Here is a 22272-nt window from a genome sequence, read left to right as displayed (position 1 = left end):
GTATAGTCTGTCTTTGGAGAGTTAGCCCCCAGCCTGCACCTTCTGAAGGGAAGATGGCAGCCAGACTACTTTCCTGCCGGAGCTCCGGGCAGGATCTTCCTGTCACTTCCAGCTTGTGAAATGTACAGCATCCATCAGCTTGTGGCCGAGTCTCTCCCACCTCTGCCTCTGTGATCACATGACTGACTTCTCTGTCTGAGGTTTCCCTTCCCTGGTCTTCTGAGGATGCGGTGGCTGGAGAGTGTAACTGCAGCCGCAGCTGCGGAGCCCTGGCTCAGTAAAGGCGGTGATTGGGGTTCAGGCCCAGAGCACAGCTCGCTCTCTCCGGACCTCTTGGCTTTCCAGGACCATGAGAAAGGACAGAACCCTCTGAGGTCTCAGCCACAAAGTGCACCTGGTACCAGGAGCCTGGGGATGGCCCAGAGAGCCAGGATTCAAAGCCACCAGCCCCAGGATGAGGTGCTTGTATCCAGAGCCTCAGGAGCCCATGACTTTGGCTCCAGTCCACCTGTAACAGGGCCCGTGCTGGCACCTCAGGTCTCCTGTCTTCCTACCAGTAGCAGAAATTGACCCTCTAGCTCCAGGGTCCTGGGAGAAGAAATCTAATTGGCTCAGCCTGGGTTCCATGAACCCTTCACTCTGACTCCCGTGGCCTGGAGAGGACTATGTGCCTTGTTGGCTTGGCCGGGTGGGCTGGGTGGGCAGGGGCTAGAGCTTGTAGGGTGTCTGGAGAAGAAATCTTTTTTTTTTTAAAAAATATTTATTTATTTATTATGTCTATGTGTATGTCTGCAGGCCAGAAGAGGGCACCAGACCCCATTACAGATGGTTGTGAGCCACCATGTGGTTGCTGGGAATTGAACTCAGGACCTTTGGAAGAGCAGGCAATGCTCTTAACCTCTGAGCCATCTCTCCAGCCCTGGAGAAGAAATCTGATTCGCTTAGCTAGCCTTCTCAGTCATCTTGTCTGGCCTGGGGGCGGGGGGGAGGGGTCCCTGGGTTTCTGGGGAAAGGAATGGGATTGGCCCAGGTGGTGATCATTCACGCGTGGCCTCTTTGTGTGTGTCTGGACTGGGGTGCAGTGTCCTCAGGGTTCAGTTCAGGGTGCCAGGGGTCTTCATGGGGCTGGAGGGCCACAGATGAGTGCGTAGTGAAGACAGAGCCTGGACACATGCAGAGGAGCCCAGAACTCTGTGAGCATAGCGGCTTCTCTCCAGCCAGCCCTGTCTCATCAGCTGCTACCCGACAGCGCTGGGTTTGGGTCACTTCCTGGTTCCTCTGAGTCCTTTATACCATGTCTTTCTGCCAGGTGTCAGCCACGATTAGGTAGGTGCACGGCGGAGACCCTAGCTGATGCTCCCCTGTTGCCTGAAGAGTGTGGCCTGACCCAGCCATTCCCAAGCACCTCTGTGTCTTCATAGGCCCAGGTTTACTTTGTGGGACATGACCTCTGTGAGGGATGGGCTGAGCCCTGAGGGGATGCACTGGCCCTGGCTATCAGCCCGTTGCCAACAGCTACTCTGTGTAGCAGTGAGGCCTCAGGGCCTAGAGAGACCTGGACTCTCGGCTTCTGTCTTGGGTTCAGCTTGGTCCCTGCCAGGCTGGTCAAGGCCACGCTCCTTGGTGACTAGAGTCAGTGTGGGTGTGTGCCCAGGGTACCTGCCATGCCTGGGGCTGGGCAGGGTGTGTGTGTGAAGGCAGAGCCAATAGGTGAGGCTGCCGTGGCAAAGCCAGGGTGTCCCCAGTCAGCCCCACCCTTGCTGTCAACGCTAGGCGTCGTGGGCTGTGGTGCCAGCACCGGAGGCCTGTCCAGGAATGTACTGGCTCGGGATGTTGGTGTAATTGCTTGTTAATCAGCTGTGGAAGGTGGCGGCTCTAATGTCCTTGGCACAGACTCGCCTTGGACTTCCTGTTGGGAAGCCTCAAGCACTGCAGACTAGTTCTGGGGAGCAGCTGCCCCCAGGCAGGACTGAGGCACAGCTCACACCTTAGACGCCCCCCTCCCTACACTTCGTCATTGTTGGTGTGTGAGAGGTCAGAGACACCGTGTGGGTTCCAGGGCTCAAACATAGGTCGCCAGTCTTGGTGGCAAGTCCCGGTATCCACCAAGCCTCTCACTGGCCTGTTTCATATTCCCAATAGTGCACACCTTTAGTCCCAGCACTCAGGAGAGACAGGTGCATCTCTGAGTTCAAGGCCAGTCTGAGCCACACAGCAAGTTCCAGAAAAGTGACCCTGTCTCAGGAAATCAGACAGTTTGGCAGCTGTAGAAGTGGAGCAAGGCAGAGGTCATGTGTCCCACAAATCACCGTAAGAGGCACCGTGTTCTGGGGCTACCAAGCACCCTGCATGGTGCTGGACTGCTCAGGACTCGGGAGCACCAGCCCTGGTCCCCAGGCTTCTTGACCAGAGGGGGGAAGTTGAAGCATGCTGGAACTGGTCACTCGCCGCTGACCGCGTACCTGATGCTGACGGTACTATTACCTGGGGCAGTCCCATGGGGTTGCCCTGCATTGTGACCTTAGCTTCCCCATCTGTGGAGGGCATACTTGTCTCTTGTCATCCCAGCACTGGGGAAGTGGAGGCTGGAAGAACAAGAAGAATTCAGGGTTATCCTTGGCTGCCTAGCAAGTCAAAGCCCAGCCTGGGCTACAGAACACTCTCACCCAGAGTGGAAGTCCACGCACACACACACACACACACACACACACACACACACACACACCACTTGGGCTCTGCTTGTTCTAGCCAGGGTTCACAGTCACACATTGCATCTTCCTGACCATTCTGCCAGTGGTCTCAGCTAATCCCATGTGGTAGTGGTCAGTGGAGGCCAGTATGTCTAGCTTCCTGGAAGAACCATTGTCCTAAGTTCTCCCTCAATGCCATTACTTTAACTGAACCCATTCAACTGCTTTCAGGGAGTCCCAGACTCTGACTGTCCTGTCCCAGAGCTCCTTTGGTGAGAGCACACCCACGTGACTTCATGTGTCCACAGAGGGTCTGTGGTCACTTCAAGCCAGTAGATGTGAGCAGAGCACCTATGTAAGAGCCACTGAGGGTCTAGCCTTGAAGAACCCCACAGGCCCAGGAGAGCTGTCTGACACACGTTAGACCTTATCCAAGCTTGCAGGAAGTGGTCACTGTCTTTAGCCATTGAACCTGCTGAGGCGGCAAGGCTCTAATGACGTAGGGATTGATGGCCACGATGGCTGCCAACCCCTTCTCCTCCAGTTCTCTCTATAGCCTACCTAGCTCATAGAGACATCTAATGAGCTTCTTTATTTCCAGCCAGATCCCAACAGTTTCTCCTCCACACAAATCTCCGTGACTGCACAGCTGGGGCATCCGGCCCCTAGTTAGCGTTCTCAACACAGGGAGCTTTCTCCTCACCTCTTTCATCCATTTGACCCTCAGACACCACACACGCCGGAACCACACGGCTTTTGCACTTTTTAGATAGCTGGCGCTTTCTCTTCGATTACCAACTGCTTCTTCTTAAATCTGTCTTCCTCAGTGACACTTTCCCTGACCTGCCCATGTGGACTGGGATCTCTCCAAGCCTCTCGAGTCCTTCCCTCAAATTCCCCTTGTAGTACCATAGTATCTGAGACCACCAGAGATCTTTGCTTCTTGTCTCTCTTCCTATTTTAAAATTTAAGAGATCGCCAGACTGTGGAGGTGGAGGGGCTGGCGTGCGCTCACAGCCTGGCACCCAGCCCCAGCGGTGCCTAGGATAAAATACCGCTCCTGCTCTCCACGGTCCTCCGGCCATCATGTGTTATCACAGCCGCAGAAACCCTGACCACAGCCCCTGACTTTAAACCTCCGTTCCCTATAAATTACCAGCTCTGTCACCAAGTGTCATTTGCCAGTGATATTTGAAATTATTACTGAAAGAAATGTGTTAATTGGAGCCAAATTGTTGCTAATTTGGGGTGGTTTTTGTTTGTGTTCTCAGTGATATTTTATTTTGTATTCCATGCTATGTCTGCTAATCTTCACCCGTTTTCAGCCTGAAATAATGATTCCTATATTTTATTTAGGTTTCATTTGCCGAATATAATTTCTTTAGACTCTTTGATTATGGAATTTTTTTCCTCCTTTAACTATGGCAGATATTTTTCTGGGTGTATTAGTCTAGGTTGGCTGTCATAATCTTTCATTACTTGGGATGCACTGGGGAAACAGAGAGATGCCATTGCACGTTTCCCTTCAGCGATAAGTCAGGGCCCACATTCAGTTGTCCTGAGAGCTGATGCCAGGGCAGGGCCTGAGGAGGGTGCAATTGGAGCTGTGACTCAGGCTGAAGTGAGTGGAGCTATGGCTGGAGTGGGTGGAGCCATGACTGCAGTAGGCGGGCACACTCCTCCCACCTCTCCCTAAGGCTTAGCCTTACTGTCCTCTGAGACTGGTTTAGGCCTTAGTCTTTGCCAGCATCTTTCCATCAGAGGACCTTTTAGAGCAGTGGTTCTTAACTTGTGAGTAGTGACCCACACAGGGGTCACATATTAGAGATCCTGCATACCAAATTTTTGTATTATTGCCAGGCGGTGGTGGCGCACACCTTTAGTCCCAGCACTTGGGAGGCAGAGGCAGGCAGATTTCTGTGAGTTTGAGGACAGCCTGGTCTACAAGAGCTAGTTCCAGGACAGCTAGGACTCTTCCACAGAGCAACCCTGTCTTGAAACTGCCCCCCCATTATGATTCATAACAGCAAAATTACAATAATGAAGTAGCAATGAAATAATTTGATGGTCGGGGTCACTACAGCACAAGGAACTGTTTTAGAGGGTTGCAGCATCAGAAAGGTTGAGAAGCGCTGCCCTAGAGCCACACATGACCGCAGGAGAGCTGAGCCACGTGTGCTGGCCGCACCTGTCACCCTAGGGCTGGTGCCGCAGGGTGGGACACGGGAGGAGATCGGGACGTGCTGACGAGTCAAGTTAGTTACAAGGGAGCCCATGTCTCAAAAAAGACAGAGGCCAGACATGGGGCTCATCCTGGCACTTGGGATGTGCTGGTGGATCCAAGGCAGAGGGAAAGGGGAGACCTGTGGCTTTCACAGGCACATGGTGATGGACGCAGGGGCTCTTTCTACAAACAGAGGGACCCATGACCCGATACGCTCTCAGGTAGGGCTCCCACTCTTGAGGTTTCTGTGATCCTTCCCCAGGAATGCCGTATGGCAGCCGCGAGAACTCCCTCCTCTACTCCGAGATCCCCAAGAAGGTGCGGAAGGAGGCCCTCCTGCTGCTGTCCTGGAAGCAGATGCTGGACCACTTCCAGGTGAGCCGCCTGTGCCACACCCGGTTTCCGGGAACATAGTTCTCTGACTGGAGCACTTAGACCGTTTCTCCCTCCTGTCTGCACCTTCGAATGAGGGCTGAGTCACGGGCCTGGCTGATGACTAATATCACTGCCCAGAGGTGCCCAGTGAGGGGACAGCCTGGCATGGCTGCAGTTTGTGTATGTTTGGAGGGAACAGTAGCATTATCACAGTGGCATACCCGAGCCCCCCTTCCCACTCCCCATTTGGTCACTCCTCTTAGTTCCCAGGTAGCTTTCTGCACAGCACAGTGCTGGGAATGGAACCCAGGCTTCCACACTTGCCTCGTCCATATCCCAGCTCTGAGCTGCACCCCACCCACTTCTGAGGCTCAGTGCATAGAGCACTCAGCCAGCACACAGGAAGCCCCAGGTTCTCTCTTGTCACTGTATAAACCAGGTGTGGTGGTGCACGCCTTTTGGGGTTATAGTCTACCAAGTAGCCCATCCCAGGCTAGGCCAGGCCACAGGAGACCCTGGCTTAAACAGACTGACTCACTCTGTGTCCCTCCATGTCTGTCCAGAAACCTTGGGTGTGTTCTGTAGGTAGAGCTATGGGATTTATAGGGAATGTTTTTGGTAGGGAGGGCTGTGATGAGGTGGGGGAGGTCCCCACAGGGACCGCCAGAATTGAGAGCGTGAGCAAGGGCTGGGGCCAGATGTCACCACGGGACCATGGACACTCAGGAGGGAGTTTCCAGCCAGCATGCAATGCTGTGTCCACAGGCCACTCCCCACCATGGCGTCTACTCTCGAGAGGAGGAGCTGCTGCGGGAACGCAAGCGCCTGGGCGTCTTTGGCATCACCTCCTACGACTTCCACAGTGAGAGCGGCCTCTTCCTCTTCCAGGCCAGCAATAGCCTGTTCCACTGCAGGGACGGCGGCAAGAATGGCTTCATGGTGAGGCACAGCCTGTATTCGGGGATGGGGACGAGGTGCCAGTGCGCTGACCCAACCTCCCTGTCCCCAGGTGTCCCCTATGAAGCCACTGGAGATCAAGACCCAGTGCTCCGGGCCTCGCATGGATCCCAAGATCTGTCCTGCAGACCCTGCCTTCTTCTCCTTCATCAACAACAATGACCTGTGGGTGGCCAACATCGAGACTGGAGAGGAACGGCGGCTCACCTTCTGCCACCAGGGTGAGGCGTGGGCGTGGGTGACGGTGGGCCCTCAGCCAGCCCTTAACAGCCAGCCTCACATTGGTTGTCAGGAATCTGTGTGTCACTCACAGTGTACCCTCTCACAGGCTCAGCCAATGTCCTGGACGATCCCAAGTCTGCAGGTGTGGCCACCTTCGTCATCCAGGAGGAGTTTGACCGCTTCACTGCATGCTGGTGGTGCCCCACAGCCTCTTGGGAAGGTAGGCAACCCACATCTCAGTACCTTATGCCTCCACTGAATCAGCCCATGTGATCCCAGGACCTACACCTAGGGACCCGTTATATATTATACCAGAGTCCGCACAGGACAGGGAGATGACAAAGGCCTTGCCTCACCTGGACGGAACCTTGGGGGACCCTTAGCTATTAGGGCCACGCCCCCAGCCCCCTCACTGGGGGGTTCTAGGCGGGACTCCACCCTGACCACACCCCCAACCCCCTCACTGGGGATTCTAGGCGGGGCTCCACCCTGACCACGCCCCCAGCCCACTCACTGGGGATTCTGGGCGGGGCTCCACCCTAACCACTCCCCCAGTCCTTCACTGTGGTGTTTTGCTCTTCCAGGCCTGTGAGTGTTTAGGTTACATGACAAAATCGCCCTGCCTTAGTGGCATACACAACAGAAATGTGTGGCCCCACATTGGGCTGTGTGGCTCCAGGTGCAGATGACAAGTCTGGCTTTTCCTAAGGCTCTGACGCACTCCCCTCATCCACCTTTGTCACGGGTGTTTATAGCACGGCTGTCATTCCGGCCCAGGTCCCCACCCCTTTCGCAGGCGAGGCCTTAGAGTAGAGCTTGAGCCCATGATCTCAGGGCCCTGCTTGCCGCTACAGCCCGAGCAGGCAGCACTGTGCCACCTCCTGCTGTCTCCTGTCTTCCGCTAAGGCTCAGAGCCCCGTGTGGTGGGGGTGGGGGGCTGCCCTGAGTCCCTGCTCCTTGGCCCCGACCAGGCTCCGAAGGCCTCAAGACGCTGCGTATCCTGTATGAAGAGGTGGACGAGTCTGAGGTGGAGGTCATCCATGTGCCCTCCCCTGCCTTGGAGGAGAGGAAGACTGATTCCTACCGCTACCCCAGGACAGGTGAGTGCCAGCATTCCATCCTCTGGGGTACCCGCTGCCGGGCTTTGTCGGGTCTCATGGTCACAGAAAGTGCATGTGGCAGCATCTTCCAACTGCCCAGTGTCACATCTCAGGCCTCTCTACGCCAGGACGGCCACAGACGAGCAGACCGAGCCTCCTGGATAATGCTAACGCGTAGTGGCCTTTGAGACTGGAGACAAGTTCAGGCCAGCCTGGGCTATATAGTGAACACCTGACAAAAATAAGTGGAGGGAGCGCCAGAGACGGGCTCTCCTGATGAGCTCTGTTTCTTTGCTATCTCAAAGTGTTAGAAACCTTAAGCAGGGGCCTGGAGAGGTGGCTCAGATGTTAAGAGTGCTTCCTGCTCTTCCAAAGGTCCTGAGTTCAGTTCCCAGCAACCACATGGTGGCTCACAACCATCTGTAATGAGATCTGGTGCCCTCATCTGGCCTGCAGACACACATGCAGACAGAATACTGTATACATAATAAATAAATAAATCTTTAAAAAAAAAAAAGAAACCTTAAGCCAGCAGCAGCCCTGGCCAGCCTGATTTAACCTCAGGTCTGCTGTCTGTCCTTCTGTGGGAGTCACGTGGACTGAGGCTCAGTGAACACAGAGCCGCAGGTTCCATCCCCAGCACCACCGTGTATGTGTGTGTGTGTGTCGGGGGCACACCTGTTACTGCCATTGGAGGCAGAAGGATCAGAAGCTCAAGGCCAGCCTCAGCTTTGTAGAAGATTCTGGGCTAGCCTAGATAGACTTCATGAAGAGCCTATCTCAAAAGTCAAATAAATAAAATAGACTACCATTGCAGACATACAGTGAGCCCTCCTGGGTGCTGTGTGGATGGGACCTAGACTTCCCACGGGACATCTGAGTCTCAGGCAAGATGGAGGCATTTGTCAGGTGTTCATGTTACCCTGTACTTGGGCCTGAACCCTTCCAGAAGAATCCCAAGATCTGTCCCCAGCACCCTAAGAAAACAGTCCCAGCCACATTCCACATCTCAGAAGTGGGGTGACCAGCCCGTGTTGTGTTCCTACTCCAGCTCCCAGGAGACAAAGGGATGCGTTGTGCATCCCCTGTTTAGAATGCGGTCCAGGCCCTGGGTCAGGTTATCCCTGCCCTGGAGACTTTGTGTCATGGGAGGGGCCGTGCCACCTCCCCACAGGTGTAGTCACACCGTCCCTGGCCAGGGTGGCCACTGGCAGCCTCACAGCTGACCTTCCCCCTCCAGGCAGCAAGAATCCGAAGATCGCCCTGAAGCTGGCTGAGATACAGACAGATGAGCAGGGCAAGGTAAGGGCTGGGCATGTTTTGGGGAGTTCCAGGGGGTGCTGGGGGCATGTGGACAGTCAGCCTGCTCTCTGAGATGTGTGGTCAGCCAAATGGCCTCACCTGTATGCTGTGGGGACCACGGCCCAGAACACTGTAGGGTGGATTGCCAGGGTGCCCGGTCTCAGGTCTCACACTGAGCATGGCCATGTTCTGGGTCCTTCTCTGTCCCTTCCCCCTTGACATCACTCACTTAGAGGTGCTGAGTAAGGCCTGGCAACCCGGAGTGTGTGACTTGGTCACTGGCATAGAGGCTGGCAGGCCCCTCTCTCCGGTCATTGTGCCATGCCTTCTCCATCCAATGAGAGCTGCTGCTGCTCTCCTGAAGTGACCCTCAGGTCACCAAGGGTGTGTGACACTGACGGTTCCCCAGGCAGCACTTGAGGCTGTGTGTGAGCAGGAGAGGACAGCTTGATGGTCAGCTCTCTCCCTCCACCATGGGCTTCCACCCGTTTACCTCGGGTCATCAGCTTGGTCACAAAATGACCAAGTCCTTTTGCTGAGTGATCCTGCTGGCCCCCAGCAAGCTTTCGCAAAAACTCTCATAACATCCAGGGGAAATGTAAGCTAGATTGCTGTTTTTGCTATTGTACGTCCTTTCTGCACATTAGACCCCCACACCAAGTCCCTTCCTGTGCAGTCTGTTCAGAACGTGTCACCAGCAGTACCTGATGTCAGTCACACCCACCAGCCTTTTGTTTTCTGTTTTTGTTTTTTAAGTTTTGTTTTCTTTTTCTAACACGTCGAGTGCAGTGCCCATATAGGCCAGAAATGGGTGTCGGATCCTCTGGAGCTGGAGTTATAGGTGGATATGAGCTGCCCTTTGGGTCCTGGGAACCGAACTCAGGCCTACAAGTGCAGTCAGGGCTCAGCCACTGCCTCATCCTCGGCCACAGCCAGGCCTTTGCCACAAACAGGCTCCTGAGCCCGGCGAAGCCTGCAGCTGCTGAGCAGGCATGTCCTGCTGACCCCACCAGGGTTGCCACCTGCCTCCATTTCTCCTCTCATCCCCCTGCCCCCTTGCTCAGCTGGCCCGACCCAGGGATGACCCAGGGCAGTAGTAGGCGGTTCCAGAACCATCTGGACATGCAGGGAGCACAGGGTGCTGTTGTCATTCCATCTTCCTGTCAGTCGCCTGTCATCCCCTTCTCATCCCACTGTAAAGAGACCTAAGTCTGTGGCTTTGGTGGCCGGGGTGCTCTCTCAGCAGCCGTATAGGCTGAGGGTCCCAGGGTGGGTGTCAGTAGGTCAGAGGGAGCTCTGAGAGCTGGACTGGGTCTGTCCCCGCGTCTCACCCTTGCTGGATTAGGGTCACCCAGTGTGACTTCCTCTTCACCTACATACCTCAGAGGGCTGTGTGCCTGCCTGCTTGACTACCTGCCTGCCTTCCTTTCTTAAGATTTATTTTTATTTTTTTGAGATAAAGTCTCTCTTTGAACTGTCCTAGAACTTGCTCTGTAGACCAGGCTGGCCTTGAACTCACAGAGATCTGCCTGCTTCTGCCTCCTGAATGCTAGGACTAAAGGCGTGAAACACCATGCCTGGCTTTATTTTTTAGTGTGTGAGTGTTTGCCTGTATGGAGGCCAGAGAGAGCACCAGAGCTCCTGAAGCTGGAGTTAGCCTGTCGGACACCATGCGGGTGCTGACTGTCAAGCCATGAGGACCATGGAGGTCAGGGGGCTATGGCATTGTTCATGACGTGCCCCTGTCTCCCCAGATCGTGTCGAGCTGCGAGAAGGAGCTGGTGCAGCCGTTCAGTTCCCTCTTCCCCAAGGTGGAGTACATCGCCCGGGCTGGCTGGACACGGGATGGCAGATAGTGAGTGTCCTGGGGATGGGCAGGTCCCTGGAGGTGACTTGGTGCCCTGCACCCATGCCTTTTCCCTTGGGGTCTTTCTCAGCCTCAACTAGCAGGGGACTCTGAGCATCAGGTCAGTCTGACCAAAATCCCAAGGGTGGGACAATCCCAGGTGGCCCAGAGTAGAGGGAACACCAGATAGGACACAGGAATGTCCTGAGATCCATGGTTGGGGCAGAATGCAGACATACAGACTTGCTTGCCAGTTCCTTCCTCCTCATCTTTCTTTCCTCTTACTGTGTAGCCCAGGCTGACCTAGAACTGTGTAGCCCAGGCTAACCTAGAACTGTGTAGCCCAGGATAAACCTGAACTCCTAATCCTTCTGCCTCTACGTCCTCACTGCTGGGATGGCAGGTGCATGGCCATGCCAGGCAAAACCATTTCAAAGACCTGGGTTGCAGAGTTGTCTGACGTGCACAAGGCTCCAGGTTGTACCCAGCTCCAGAGTAGGATATTTGGCCATTTAGTTAATGCTGGTCATGGTGCCACACACCTGCCATTCCAGCTCTGACCAAGGAGGAGCAAGAGTTCAAGGTCATCCTCAGGCACGCAAGACCCTAGCTTAAAAAGAAGCCACTTGTCTGATTTGAGAATGATATCCTCGGCCTTCGTCACATGTCACATTGAATCTCACCTAATCTGTCCGGAGATTGTATGCTAGGCTAGCCAGGGAATGGCCCCGCGTGACCCTGTCCCCTGCTGTGCCCTGCCAGCCACTGAGCCCTCCTGCTGCCTCCTCTCTCATCCTTCCAGTGCCTGGGCCATGTTCCTGGACCGTCCCCAGCAACGACTCCAGCTTGTCCTCCTACCGCCAGCCCTCTTCATCCCGTCCCCGGAGACCGAGGCCCAGCGGAAGGCAGCTGCCAGAGCCGTCCCCAGGAGTGTGCAGCCCTTCGTCATTTATGAAGAAGTCACCAATGTCTGGATCAACGTAAGCAGAAGCGAGGGGCCACTGTTCCCGCGCCCTGGTCTCTAGTGGGGCATGAACTGGACTCGGGGTCTAACTGGTCGCGAAATCCTCTGACCCCACTTCTCTCTCTGCAGGTCCATGACATCTTCCACCCGTTCCCGCAGGCCGAGGGCCAGCAGGATTTCTCCTTCCTCCGTGCCAACGAGTGTAAGACTGGCTTCTGCCACCTGTACAAGGTCACTGTGGACCTGAAAACCAGCGACTATGACTGGACAGAACCCCTCAGCCCCACAGAAGGTGAGCAGAGGCAGGGGTGTGGAGAAGAGTGGCCCCTGCCCCACCCTGCCCTGCTGTTGTTGACAGCAGAGTGTTTATTGATTGACCAGGTGGGATTGCCTATGCACATGTGCAGTGGGGCCTTGGATGCCACCAGGGCATTAGAGTGGCCGTGTATCACTGTCACCACTGTGTGACTGCATTTGTTTAACATGTCACTCCTGCGGGTGGTCACTCCTGCGGGTGGTCATACCTCCTTGTTCCTTCTCACTCCTGTGAGTGGTCACACCTCCTTGTTCCTCCTTGTTTCTCTTGCGGGTGGTCACTCCTCCTTGTTCCTCGTCACTCCTGCGGGTGGTCACACCTCCTTGTTCCTAGTTTGCCTGCTGCTCTTGTTTGTGTCCCGGCCTCAGCCTTCAGATTCTCTGCCTGGACCAGAGTGGCTCCAGGGGCCCAGGGTGCCACTGTAGTGACCTCAGACCTCCGCGGCTGAGGCTGGAGGGGCAAGGCCTGTCTGAGCGTGTCCTCCCCAAAGACTCTCAGGGCCATGCTAGAGTGATCGGAGATTGCGTCTCTGCCTCAGGAGATGTAGAGGAGGTGAATTTGGCGGCGTCAGGAGAAGAAGGGACACTGTTGTAATGTGAGCTAGTGCCTTGGGTGACATGCTGCTGCAGAGATCTGACAGGGCCTAGGATGCATGTGGTGAGTTCGCAGTGAAGGCTTAAGGCAGAGAATGCAGCTGTGCAAAGGCCTGGGGCAGGGGATGCGGCTGGAGGGAAAGGCTGTGTACAGGACAGAGCCCGCAGTGTTGAGGCGCCTAGAGGAGGAGGTGGGGGCACCAGTGGGCTGTGACCCTGAAGAAAGCAGGAAGCGGCTTTTTCTAACATCATGACTGGGTTTCTGTGGGGCTCAGGGCCAGGGGTGAGGAGAGCAAATCGGAAAAAGTTATATTCCTGACGGAGATGTGGTCCTTGGTGATGCTCTCCCTGTGGGATGGGCACACGGTGCCCAGCATGACGTGGGGTCCAGTCAGGGCCAGAGAGACTCCAGGACCCATCAAGAGAGAGGAACTCATGGTGTGTTTTGGAGGCAGTGACTTGAGGCACTAAGTCTGAATAAACTATGCTTCTAGAAGAAACTCACGGCTCCTGGGGCGATGGCCGGTGAACCCCAGGGGTTGGGGGCTCTTCCGGGCCGTTCTTGAGAGGGTGCCTTGGGCCATCAGGACAGGTCACAGTCTGTGTAGTGAGCTGTGTCTTCTACCTCAGGGCCTTTGCACAGGCCATGGCCTCAGCTCAGGGTGCAGGCCCAGCTTCCGCTGGCGACATTCAGGGAGCAGTATCCCCATTTTTACCTACTCCATGCCAGCAACTCCCCCAGCTGTGACAGCTACATATGTCCTCAGACGTCGCTCAAGTCTCCCTGAAGACAGGTCATCTTCAGGGAGTGCCACAGTTCAGAGGTAGCACCCGCAGCAGGCTGTGGCAGCTATGGCCTCAAGGAACAGAGAGCAAATGAGCTGGCGTCTCTGAGGGCCAGGAGCCACAGGGAGCCCAGGCGTCATGTCCAGCTACTGTCTGTGTCCCTCCTGGCAGTGACCTCTGTCACAGGAATGTCGTCAACTTGATCTGCCCCTGCTGGGACACCACCACTGCACTTGGGGCTTTGCCTAGAAACTTCCCTCCAGTTCATGGTTGCCCAGCCCGAGACGGGGTGCAGAGTGCCGGGCCCCAGCGTGTGCTTCTTGGCATGATGTCGTGGCTGCTGAGTGTCTGAGCAGGCGAGAGATCCAGAAGGGCTAGCCTGGTACAGTGTTGATACAGTGTCCACCTGACACACAGGAAGCCATGGGTGTGGTGGAATGTCAGGTGTAGGCAGAAGGATCTGGACTTCAGGGTCATCCTTGGCTACCTAGTGAGCTTGAAGCCAGCCTGGGCTATGTGAGGCCCTGTCTAAAATGGGGGTGGGGGGCAGTGGCTCAGAGGTTAAAGCACCGGCTGTTCTTGCATAGGACCTGGGTTCGGTTCCTAGCGCCCACACGGCTCAGAACTGCCTCTTCAGTTCCCCAGGTCCTGTGCCTTCTACTGGCCTTCACGGGCGGATACTGTGCACACACGCGGTGCACAGGAGTAGACCTGCACACCTGGAGCAAAAGTCAAACATGAAGAAGGGCTGTGGAGGATGAGGAGGCTGGCATGGGGAAGAGGGTGGCTTTGGAGAACATCCCAGGAGTGGGGGGATGTCTAGGTGATGTGACCGATGAACCCTCTGGTGTCGAGATGTAGATGCACAGCCTCAAATCCAAGGCGCCGGCAGGGGTGGTGGCTCTGTGTATGGGCAGGGGTATGTGAGGGCTAGCCTGGGCAATGGTAGCTCTCCTGGAGGCCTTAGACTAGGAAGATAGAACAGGAAGCCAGCTGTCCCCCTGCAGCTGTCCCAGACCATGTCTGCCTCTGGAGCGTTGGGATTAAAGGTGTGTGCTGCCATGCTTGGTTGCCTGATGGAAGCATGGTTTTGGGTCTGGTTCTGGTTCTGGTTCTGGTAGCCCAGCATCATCTAGGAAGTCATGGCCACTGATCATATGCCACGCCTGCTGTAGAGTAGGGAGGCTCCTGGCTGTCCTCTGGGAGCACTGGCCCCTTAGGCCATGCTGGGCACTGGCTGAGACTGTCCTTCCCTTGCAGAGCTGCCGGGTCCCATCCACGTCCCTCGTCCCCTCACCTCTCTGCTCCCCTTCCCACAGACGAGTTCAAGTGCCCCGTCAAGGAGGAGGTCGCACTGACCAGTGGCGAGTGGGAGGTTTTGTCAAGACATGGCTCCAAGGTACCTTTCTCCGGGCCCTCCTGAGGCTGGCTCTGCCCCTCACCCACCCCCACCAGAGGCCCCAGGACACCAATATTCTCAGCGGAAGTTCCCTGTAGGGAAACCTGGCCTATCCCAGGACTGCCCAGGACAGCAGTTCTGGATTGGGTGCTAAGGGCCAGCCAGCCTCCTCCCACTCCTTACGGGGAGCTCCCTAGTTATGGTGGCTGCACATGTCCAGACAAGCTACCCAGGGTCCCCCAAGCACAGAACCAGATTTAAGATTTTTAGATTTGCTTCATGTATTTCTGATTTTTATTCATTCTTTAGTTTGGCGGTGCTGTGCATAGCACCAGGGTCCTCATGAGTTAGGCAAGTTTCCACTGAAACAGCCACGTACACCTGGAGATGCCCTGAGTGCCCATCCTGGTGTGAGCACATCCCCACCTGTGTTGCCACAGACAGGACTTCTCCATGTGGCTTTGAACTTAGGACTCTGGAATTAAGGAAAACACAAGGGCAAAATATTTTCAGAGTCCGAGCAGAGTGTTATCTGTGGGCCTGTCATCCCGACACTCAGGGTCCAAGGAGGGCTATACAGCACGCCTCGGCCTCAAAATCAAACAAACAGACATCTTTTTATTTTTTGAGAAAAGGTCTCTCGTAGCCCAGGTGGCCATTAACTGACTAAGCCCAAGTATTGGGTGGTGCCCGTTCCATCAAGCCCAGCTTATGTCGTGCAGCACGTGGAATCGGGACCTGTGTGTGCTGGGGGAGCTCTCGGCCCCACAGCAGCCTGTCTGTCCCTCACACTCTGCCCTCAGTCATGTCTGGCTGCTGCTGGCTGGGGCACCAGGGTGTCCCTGACTGTGGTCCCTGGCGCTGAGTCTAGGGCAGGAAGTGTAGCCAGACATGGCTGCTCACAGAAGCCCCCATTGCCTGCAGATCTGGGTCAATGAACAGACGAAGCTGGTGTACTTCCAAGGCACCAAGGATACTCCCCTGGAGCACCACCTCTATGTGGTCAGCTACGAGTCCGCTGGCGAGATCGTGCGGCTCACCACGCCTGGCTTCTCCCATAGCTGTTCCATGAGTCAGGTAGGCATGCCACACCCCTGCCCACCCTGGCCTCTCTCTAATCCAGTTCGCAGCCCTTAGCCTCTCAGAACATTCTAGAAACCATCAAAGATGAGGCCTGAGTCCGTGAACTGGGACAGTCCCTGACCGGCCATTTTCTCATCTGCAAAGGGTGGTGGTAGTGACCTGCGGGTGGGTGGGTTGTGCAGGGCTCCTGGGCAAAGGCAGAGGCTGCTCCTGTGCACTGAGCGCCATCCTGCCTCCAGCAGAACTTCGACATGTTTGTGAGTCACTACAGCAGCGTGAGCACGCCGCCCTGTGTGCACGTGTACAAGCTCAGCGGCCCTGATGACGACCCGCTGCACAAGCAGCCACGCTTCTGGGCCAGCATGATGGAGTCAGCCAGTGAGTAGTGCGGCCTCAGGGAAGCCCCATCAGCCAGGGCTCCTGGTGACGGGCACAGAGGTGGAGATCGTTCACTCTCCCAGCAGTCCCTGGCAGCCACCCTGACACCCCGGGGCAACCGCTGTGGCAGGGAGCTCAAGATCAGCCAGCAGAGGGGCCTCAGAAAAAGATAGTTCTGAGAGACCGCCTTAGAGGCTGAGGACTGCCATGACTCTACCCACACGAGATTTGGAGTGCTTGCCAGGCCACTGTCCCAAGGTGTGCCTTGCAGAGACCTCCAGTAGTGGCCAGGGCTCGATGGCAGGGTGCCAGCATCCCTGGAACCCTGGTTCCATCCCCAGAACCCAAGTGTGGTAGTGCACACTGTCATCCCCCACTCAGGAGGCAGAAGCAAGAGCACTGTATCTGGTCTAGGCCAGCCTGGGGCACATAGAGATGGTGCCCCAGGAAAGCAAGGCCTTAGCGCACCATAGCAGCTGACCCGTGTGGCTGTGTGCCAGTCCTTGGGGAACCCAAAGGTAACCACGGTCGGGATGACTGTGCCACTCTGAGACCAGCTTAGTCGCTCTTCCCACGGTGGCTAGGCTGGTGGAGGAACCCGGCGGGGTGGCCATGCCAAGGGGATTGCATGTCCCCCATGGAGTTCCTCCACAGCTCCCCCAAGATCATCTTCCAGGCAGAAGCAATGGGGGCAGATGAGGTCCACAGGCCTGGGCTTGTGGTGGGCATGGCCCTGCTGGCCACTCTCAGTACCTTTGTCACCGCAGACTGCCCCCCGGACTACGTGCCCCCCGAGATCTTCCACTTCCACACCCGTGCTGATGTGCAGCTCTACGGCATGATCTACAAGCCACACACTCTGCAGCCGGGAAGGAAGCACCCCACTGTGCTCTTCGTCTATGGGGGCCCACAGGTGAGTGCACCCTGGCCCAGGCCCCGCCCCCTACTGCCCCTGCAGCTCTCACCACCCAGCTTCCCTGCAGGTGCAGCTGGTGAACAACTCCTTCAAGGGCATCAAGTACCTGCGGCTGAACACGCTGGCGTCCCTGGGCTACGCTGTGGTGGTGATCGATGGCCGGGGTTCCTGTCAACGGGGCCTGCGATTTGAGGGGGCCCTGAAAAACCAGATGGTGAGTCCTGTTCCTGCAGTGTGGCCCTTGGGAGCAACTGGGTCCCAGAAACATGCGTGCTCTCCACTCCTCTCAGGCCTGAGCATGCGGCTGGGGGAGGATAGTGGCCCAGATACAGCTGGATGCTGTGGAGCTTCTTGGTCCACAGGAACCCAAGGGTGGGTCTGATGGGCGTGGCAGAAGGGAGCTTATAGGGTGGTGAGGACACTGGTTTCAAGGGCAGTGACTGCGGCAGTGGCGGGGATGGTGCCGGTGACGTTGGCACTTGTGGGGATGGTGCCGGTGATGTTGGCACTCGTGGGGATGGTGCCGGCGACGTTGGCAGTGGCAGGGATGGTGCCGGCGACATTGGCAGTGGCAGGGATGGTGCTGATGGTGGTCATGATGGGAGTGGGGGTGATGGGGATGGTGCTGCTGCTGATGGTGTCGTCCCTACAAACAGGAGAGCAGCTTCAGCAGGGCCTTTCTGGGCAGTAGTACTTCGAGTATTACTTTGAGTCTAAGAGAGAGCAACAAGGTGATGAGGTGTGAGATCCTGGTCACGATCTGGTGGAAGTCACAGAGTGCTGGGTTTCCACAGGGCCAGGTGGAGATTGAGGACCAGGTAGAAGGCTTGCAGTACGTGGCCGAGAAGTATGGCTTCATCGACCTCAGTCGTGTCGCCATCCACGGCTGGTCCTACGGTGGCTTCCTCTCACTCATGGGGCTCATCCACAAACCACACGTGTTCAAGGTGGGTCTCACTCCTGTCTAGCCCCCTGTGGCCCGATGCCTATCTGCCCTTGATCCCATGTCCCCACCAGGAGCCCCAGCCTGGAGCAAGCACTTTGGCAGGGGCCTTGCCACCTGGCTATCTCTCCCCGCAGCCACCCCACGAGGCCGAGTCCCCCTCCTCATTGCCTGCCACCACCGACCCCAGGATGGCATCCGCCAGCAGCTCTATGTGGGAGGCCAAGCCCGGGACCCCCGCCTCGGAGGGGCAGAGGTGGGGCATGCTGTGAGGAGCAGCAGGGGAGCGCAGGCCCCGGGACTGGCAGGGCACTGCGGGGCGGCGGCCATGAGGAGGCGGAGGAGGCAGGAAGGTGGGACGGGCCCTCCCTCCACACCCTGTGTGGAGTGCAGCTCAAGGCCCATGGGAACACATCTGAGGGCCCCCTGCAAGCCACCACCCTCATGCATGAGCTGCCTAACCCTCTGCTGAGGCCCGCAGTTCCGGCCAAGGCCAGGCCCCAGATCCAACACCTTTCTCCTTCTCTCTCCCTGCCTGATCCATCCCTTGTGTCTTCCAGGTAGCCATTGCGGGTGCTCCCGTCACTGTGTGGATGGCCTATGACACAGGGTACACGGAACGGTACATGGATGTCCCCGAGAACAACCAGCAAGGCTATGAGGCAGGGTCGGTGGCCCTGCATGTGGAGAAGCTGCCCAATGAGTAAGCCACCCACGCGCTTACCATCTGCTACCCAGTGCTCTTCCCTGCAGCTTCCGGGCTCCCATCCTCTCTGCCTGTGTCTCCTGGTACCTCCTGCCAGCTGGCCTGGAGGTGCGGATGGTGGGGACGAGGGCCACACAGGTCGTGGCACCCTGCTTTCCTGAAGCACTTGCCCACTTAGTTCCAATAGCCCTGTGAGCTCATGTCCAGCCTTGTACAGCCCATCTGGACCTGAGCTCCTCGGGCTGTATGGGCATGGGCACTGTCCACACACACTCACTTCGTGGGTGACAGTGGTCACAGCAAAGGGGCAGCCGCTGGTCACAGTGCAGTGTGGCGTTGGCCTCTCTGCCTTGGGAATGCCCACCATGTCTGCACCACTGCAGGGCTCCTGCAGTCAGTCCTGCTCACTGCTCTGTGGAGGCCGAGACCTCACTGCTGTTGGGATGGCAGGACGGAATGTTCTAGAGCTAGAGGTCCGATGGGCGTACAACTTACGAAGCCACAACGACTCCAGACATTGCTCTGTCATTCATAGGAACCATTAGTGCTGCAAAAAGTTAGTGTATAGGGGCTGGAGAGATGGCTCAGGGGTTGAGTGCTCTTCCAGAGGTCCTGGGTTCAATTCCCAGCAACCACATTTTGGCTCACAACCATCTATAGTTTAAAAAAAAAAAAAAGAAAATAGCTGAGCCTGAGCCCTGTGGTAGAGCCTGTGGCCAGCATGCAGGAGGCCCTGGGCCCTGTGGTAGAGCCTGTGGCCGGCATGCAGGAGGCCCTGGGCCCAGCCCAGCACCACAGATCCCAGACATGGCAGCTCATGCCTGTCATCCCAGCACACAGGAAGTGGAGGCAGGAGAATCAGAAGTTCAGTGTCATCCTTAGCTGCATGGACAGTTCAGGGCCAGCCTGGGCTAATGAGACCCTATGCCTAAAATAAATAAATCTGATATAAAAGAGAAAATTCACCTTCTTTTGATATTCTGAGGAGGCACAGGTGGCTGCTGGCCGGGGCATAATGCAATAGTCAGTGCTGGTGGGGCGTAGTGGTAATATGCTTCCAGAACGTTCTACCACAGCAGAATGCCTGGGCATGGGAGCCGAGGAGAGACTGTGAGCCCAGGGGTACCGCCCTCTGTCTCCCAGAGGCCTCACTCCCTCCCCTCTCCTCCAGGCCTAACCGCCTGCTCATCCTACATGGCTTCCTGGATGAAAATGTCCACTTTTTCCACACAAACTTCCTTGTGTCCCAGCTGATCCGGGCAGGGAAGCCGTACCAGCTCCAGGTGAGTGGTTCTGGGGACGGTGGCCCAGGCTTCATCCTCCACATCCCAGGTCCTGCTTTGATGAGTCTATCTACAGGCTTGGGGGTGCCCCCACAATGATTAGAAACCCCAGAGGACTTCCCTGAGGGAGGGGCATCTAAAGGTGCAGGAGCTGGTGACGACTGAGGCCCAGGGAGCCTGAGACCCTGGGTCACTCAGCCTTGGAAGTGAGGGTGGGCAGAGCCTTGGCTTGAGGGGTAGGGCAGAGGCGGGGCTTCAGCAGTGAGGGACAGTGGACCTCAGTGGGGGCCCTGCCTGGAGGATGTCCCGTCAGACTGTGGGGGGCATGGGTTATAGAAGGCACAGGAAAGGAGAGGAGGCAGCTGTGGGTCTGGGGAAGGGACCCCCAGAGCCTGGATAAGGAGCCTCTGCCTTGTGTGGTACAGAGCAGGGGCCCCAGGTGAGCCTGTCTGTAGCCCTGCCTCTTCCTCTTTCTCTTCCACAGATCTACCCCAACGAGAGACACAGCATCCGCTGCCCCGAGTCTGGGGAGCACTACGAGGTGACATTGCTGCACTTCCTGCAGGAGCACCTCTGACCTCCGACCTCTGCCCTGATGCTGCCGCTGCTTTTCTTGCATTTTTTTAATCTTTTAGTTTTTGAAGCTTTCGATTTGTTTGCTTGCTGCTGCTTGGGGGCCAGGACAGAGGTGGTGGCCCCCATGTGGCCCTCCTTGGGCTGGTTAGGAGGAGACCATCACCGGGCCCACAGCCACAGGTGCTGCCAGGGTCCCAAACCTGCAGCACCACCCCAGCGCAGAAGCATGTGCTGCCCCCTCTCCCCCCCCCCCGCAGAGTTGTGTGTGTTTGGGGAGCATTTTAAATAATTATTTAAAAGACAGGAAGCAAGCGGTACCGAAATATAAAATTGGAGGTACGGCACTGGGCCGCTGGGACCCAACGTGCCCTCCCAATTCCCAGGCTATGTGGAGCTGCCAAGCCCTTGTCGGGGCCCCTTTTGCCCTGCCTGTCGTCTCTGCCCGACTTCTCCAACACCACCCAGGGGTGCCAGGGTTGGGAGTAGGACCCATCCTGACCTCAGGGGTGTAGCCCTTCCCAGCCCCCTCCCACTAGAGTTCGGGCATAAAGTAAAAAGTTAAAAAAAAAAAAAAAAAAAACCAGAAACCACCTCTACATATTATGGAAAGAAAATATTTTTGTCAATTCTTATTCTTTTATAATTATGTGGTATGTAGACTCATTAAACGATTCCAGATGGAAATTGTGCCGTGTGTAGCTCCTTCTCCAGCTGTGCTGGCTTCAGGGACTGAAGGATTGCAGGGGGCTCTGTGTGGTGTGGGTGCTGAATTGGGAGGCGGGGCGGGTACGGGGTCGCTGGGGTGCATAGGACACCCCATCCCAGCCCTCGGGAGGTGGAGGCCATAGTATTAGGAGTTAGTTCAAGGGCATCCTTGGATACTTGAGACCCTGTCTCAAAAACATTTTTTAATTATTGAAATTATTCCTTAAAGACGTATTATTTTTAATTATGTGAGTGTGTGCATGGGTATGCATGTGTTTGTGTCATGAATGTGGACGTTTCCAGAAGCCAGAGGAGTTGGGTGTGAGCCCATGACGAGGGTGTGTGGAATTAAATCCGAGTCCTTCGGAAGAGCAGTGCCTCCTAACTGCTGAGCCATCTCCAGCCTCCACAGCAATGAAATTATCAAAGGCTGGTCTTGGTGGCTATCCTAGGACTCAAAGGCACAGGCAGGCGGATCTCTGAGTTCTTAGTCAGCTGGTGGCTTCTGCCAGGTTCTGGCCCCACCCTGGAAGTACACATGTGGTCTGTGTACCCAGTGAAACAGCCCCCCTTCCCTTTCATTTGAAAGGAGTGTGGGGAACAAAGGGGTTCACCAGATGGCTCAGCAGATTAAGGTACTTGCTGCTAAGCCCCGCCACCCGAGTGGGAGAGAGAACCGACCTGGGAGCTGCCCTCTGCCTTCAGACATTGAATCCATAAATGTAAAAGGAAAGCCAATAGTGAGAGAAGGAAGGGATGGGGAGTGAGCGTGGGGCAGAAGCAGGCAGCATCCTCAGAAGCACTGGAGGCTAGTTTTGTATGCTACGTATTTATTTCCTGTTGTGCGCTGTTGCGCACAGCTGCTTGCCCAGCTCACATGCAGTCAGGAGAACTTGCAGGAGTCACTT

At 56.2% G+C, this 22272-nt stretch overlaps 1 protein-coding gene across 3 annotated transcripts in view; it reads left to right on the top strand.

Moving 5' to 3' along the window:
* Dpp9 (dipeptidyl peptidase 9) overlaps positions 1-21239 on the top strand; it is a 29194-nt gene extending 7955 nt beyond the window's left edge. For 2 of the 3 annotated variants that reach the window (XM_050125168.1, XM_050125167.1), the window contains exons 4-21: positions 5177-5289; positions 6055-6228; positions 6299-6467; positions 6575-6688; positions 7440-7568; positions 8809-8870; positions 10625-10725; positions 11519-11696; positions 11810-11972; positions 14695-14774; positions 15699-15851; positions 16100-16235; positions 17003-17148; positions 17219-17365; positions 17946-18098; positions 18655-18797; positions 19972-20083; positions 20568-21239. In XM_050125168.1, the coding sequence (XP_049981125.1) occupies positions 5177-5289; positions 6055-6228; positions 6299-6467; positions 6575-6688; positions 7440-7568; positions 8809-8870; positions 10625-10725; positions 11519-11696; positions 11810-11972; positions 14695-14774; positions 15699-15851; positions 16100-16235; positions 17003-17148; positions 17219-17365; positions 17946-18098; positions 18655-18797; positions 19972-20083; positions 20568-20660 (2366 nt within the window). In that variant the 3' untranslated portion in view covers positions 20661-21239. Of the gene's footprint in view, positions 1-5176; positions 5290-6054; positions 6229-6298; positions 6468-6574; positions 6689-7439; positions 7569-8808; positions 8871-10624; positions 10726-11518; positions 11697-11809; positions 11973-14694; positions 14775-15698; positions 15852-16099; positions 16236-17002; positions 17149-17218; positions 17366-17945; positions 18099-18231; positions 18351-18654; positions 18798-19971; positions 20084-20567 lie in introns of those variants that run through there. The other variant, XM_050125169.1, reaches the window with a different exon arrangement.
* Positions 21240-22272: the final 1033 nt, after the last annotated feature.

Source organism: Alexandromys fortis, unplaced genomic scaffold, assembly GCF_014885135.2.
Source record: "Alexandromys fortis isolate MF-2015 unplaced genomic scaffold, M_Fortis_MF-2015_v1.1 scaffold_243, whole genome shotgun sequence".
NCBI lineage: Eukaryota > Metazoa > Chordata > Mammalia > Rodentia > Cricetidae > Alexandromys > Alexandromys fortis.
This window is presented reverse-complemented; position numbering and strand designations above follow the sequence as displayed.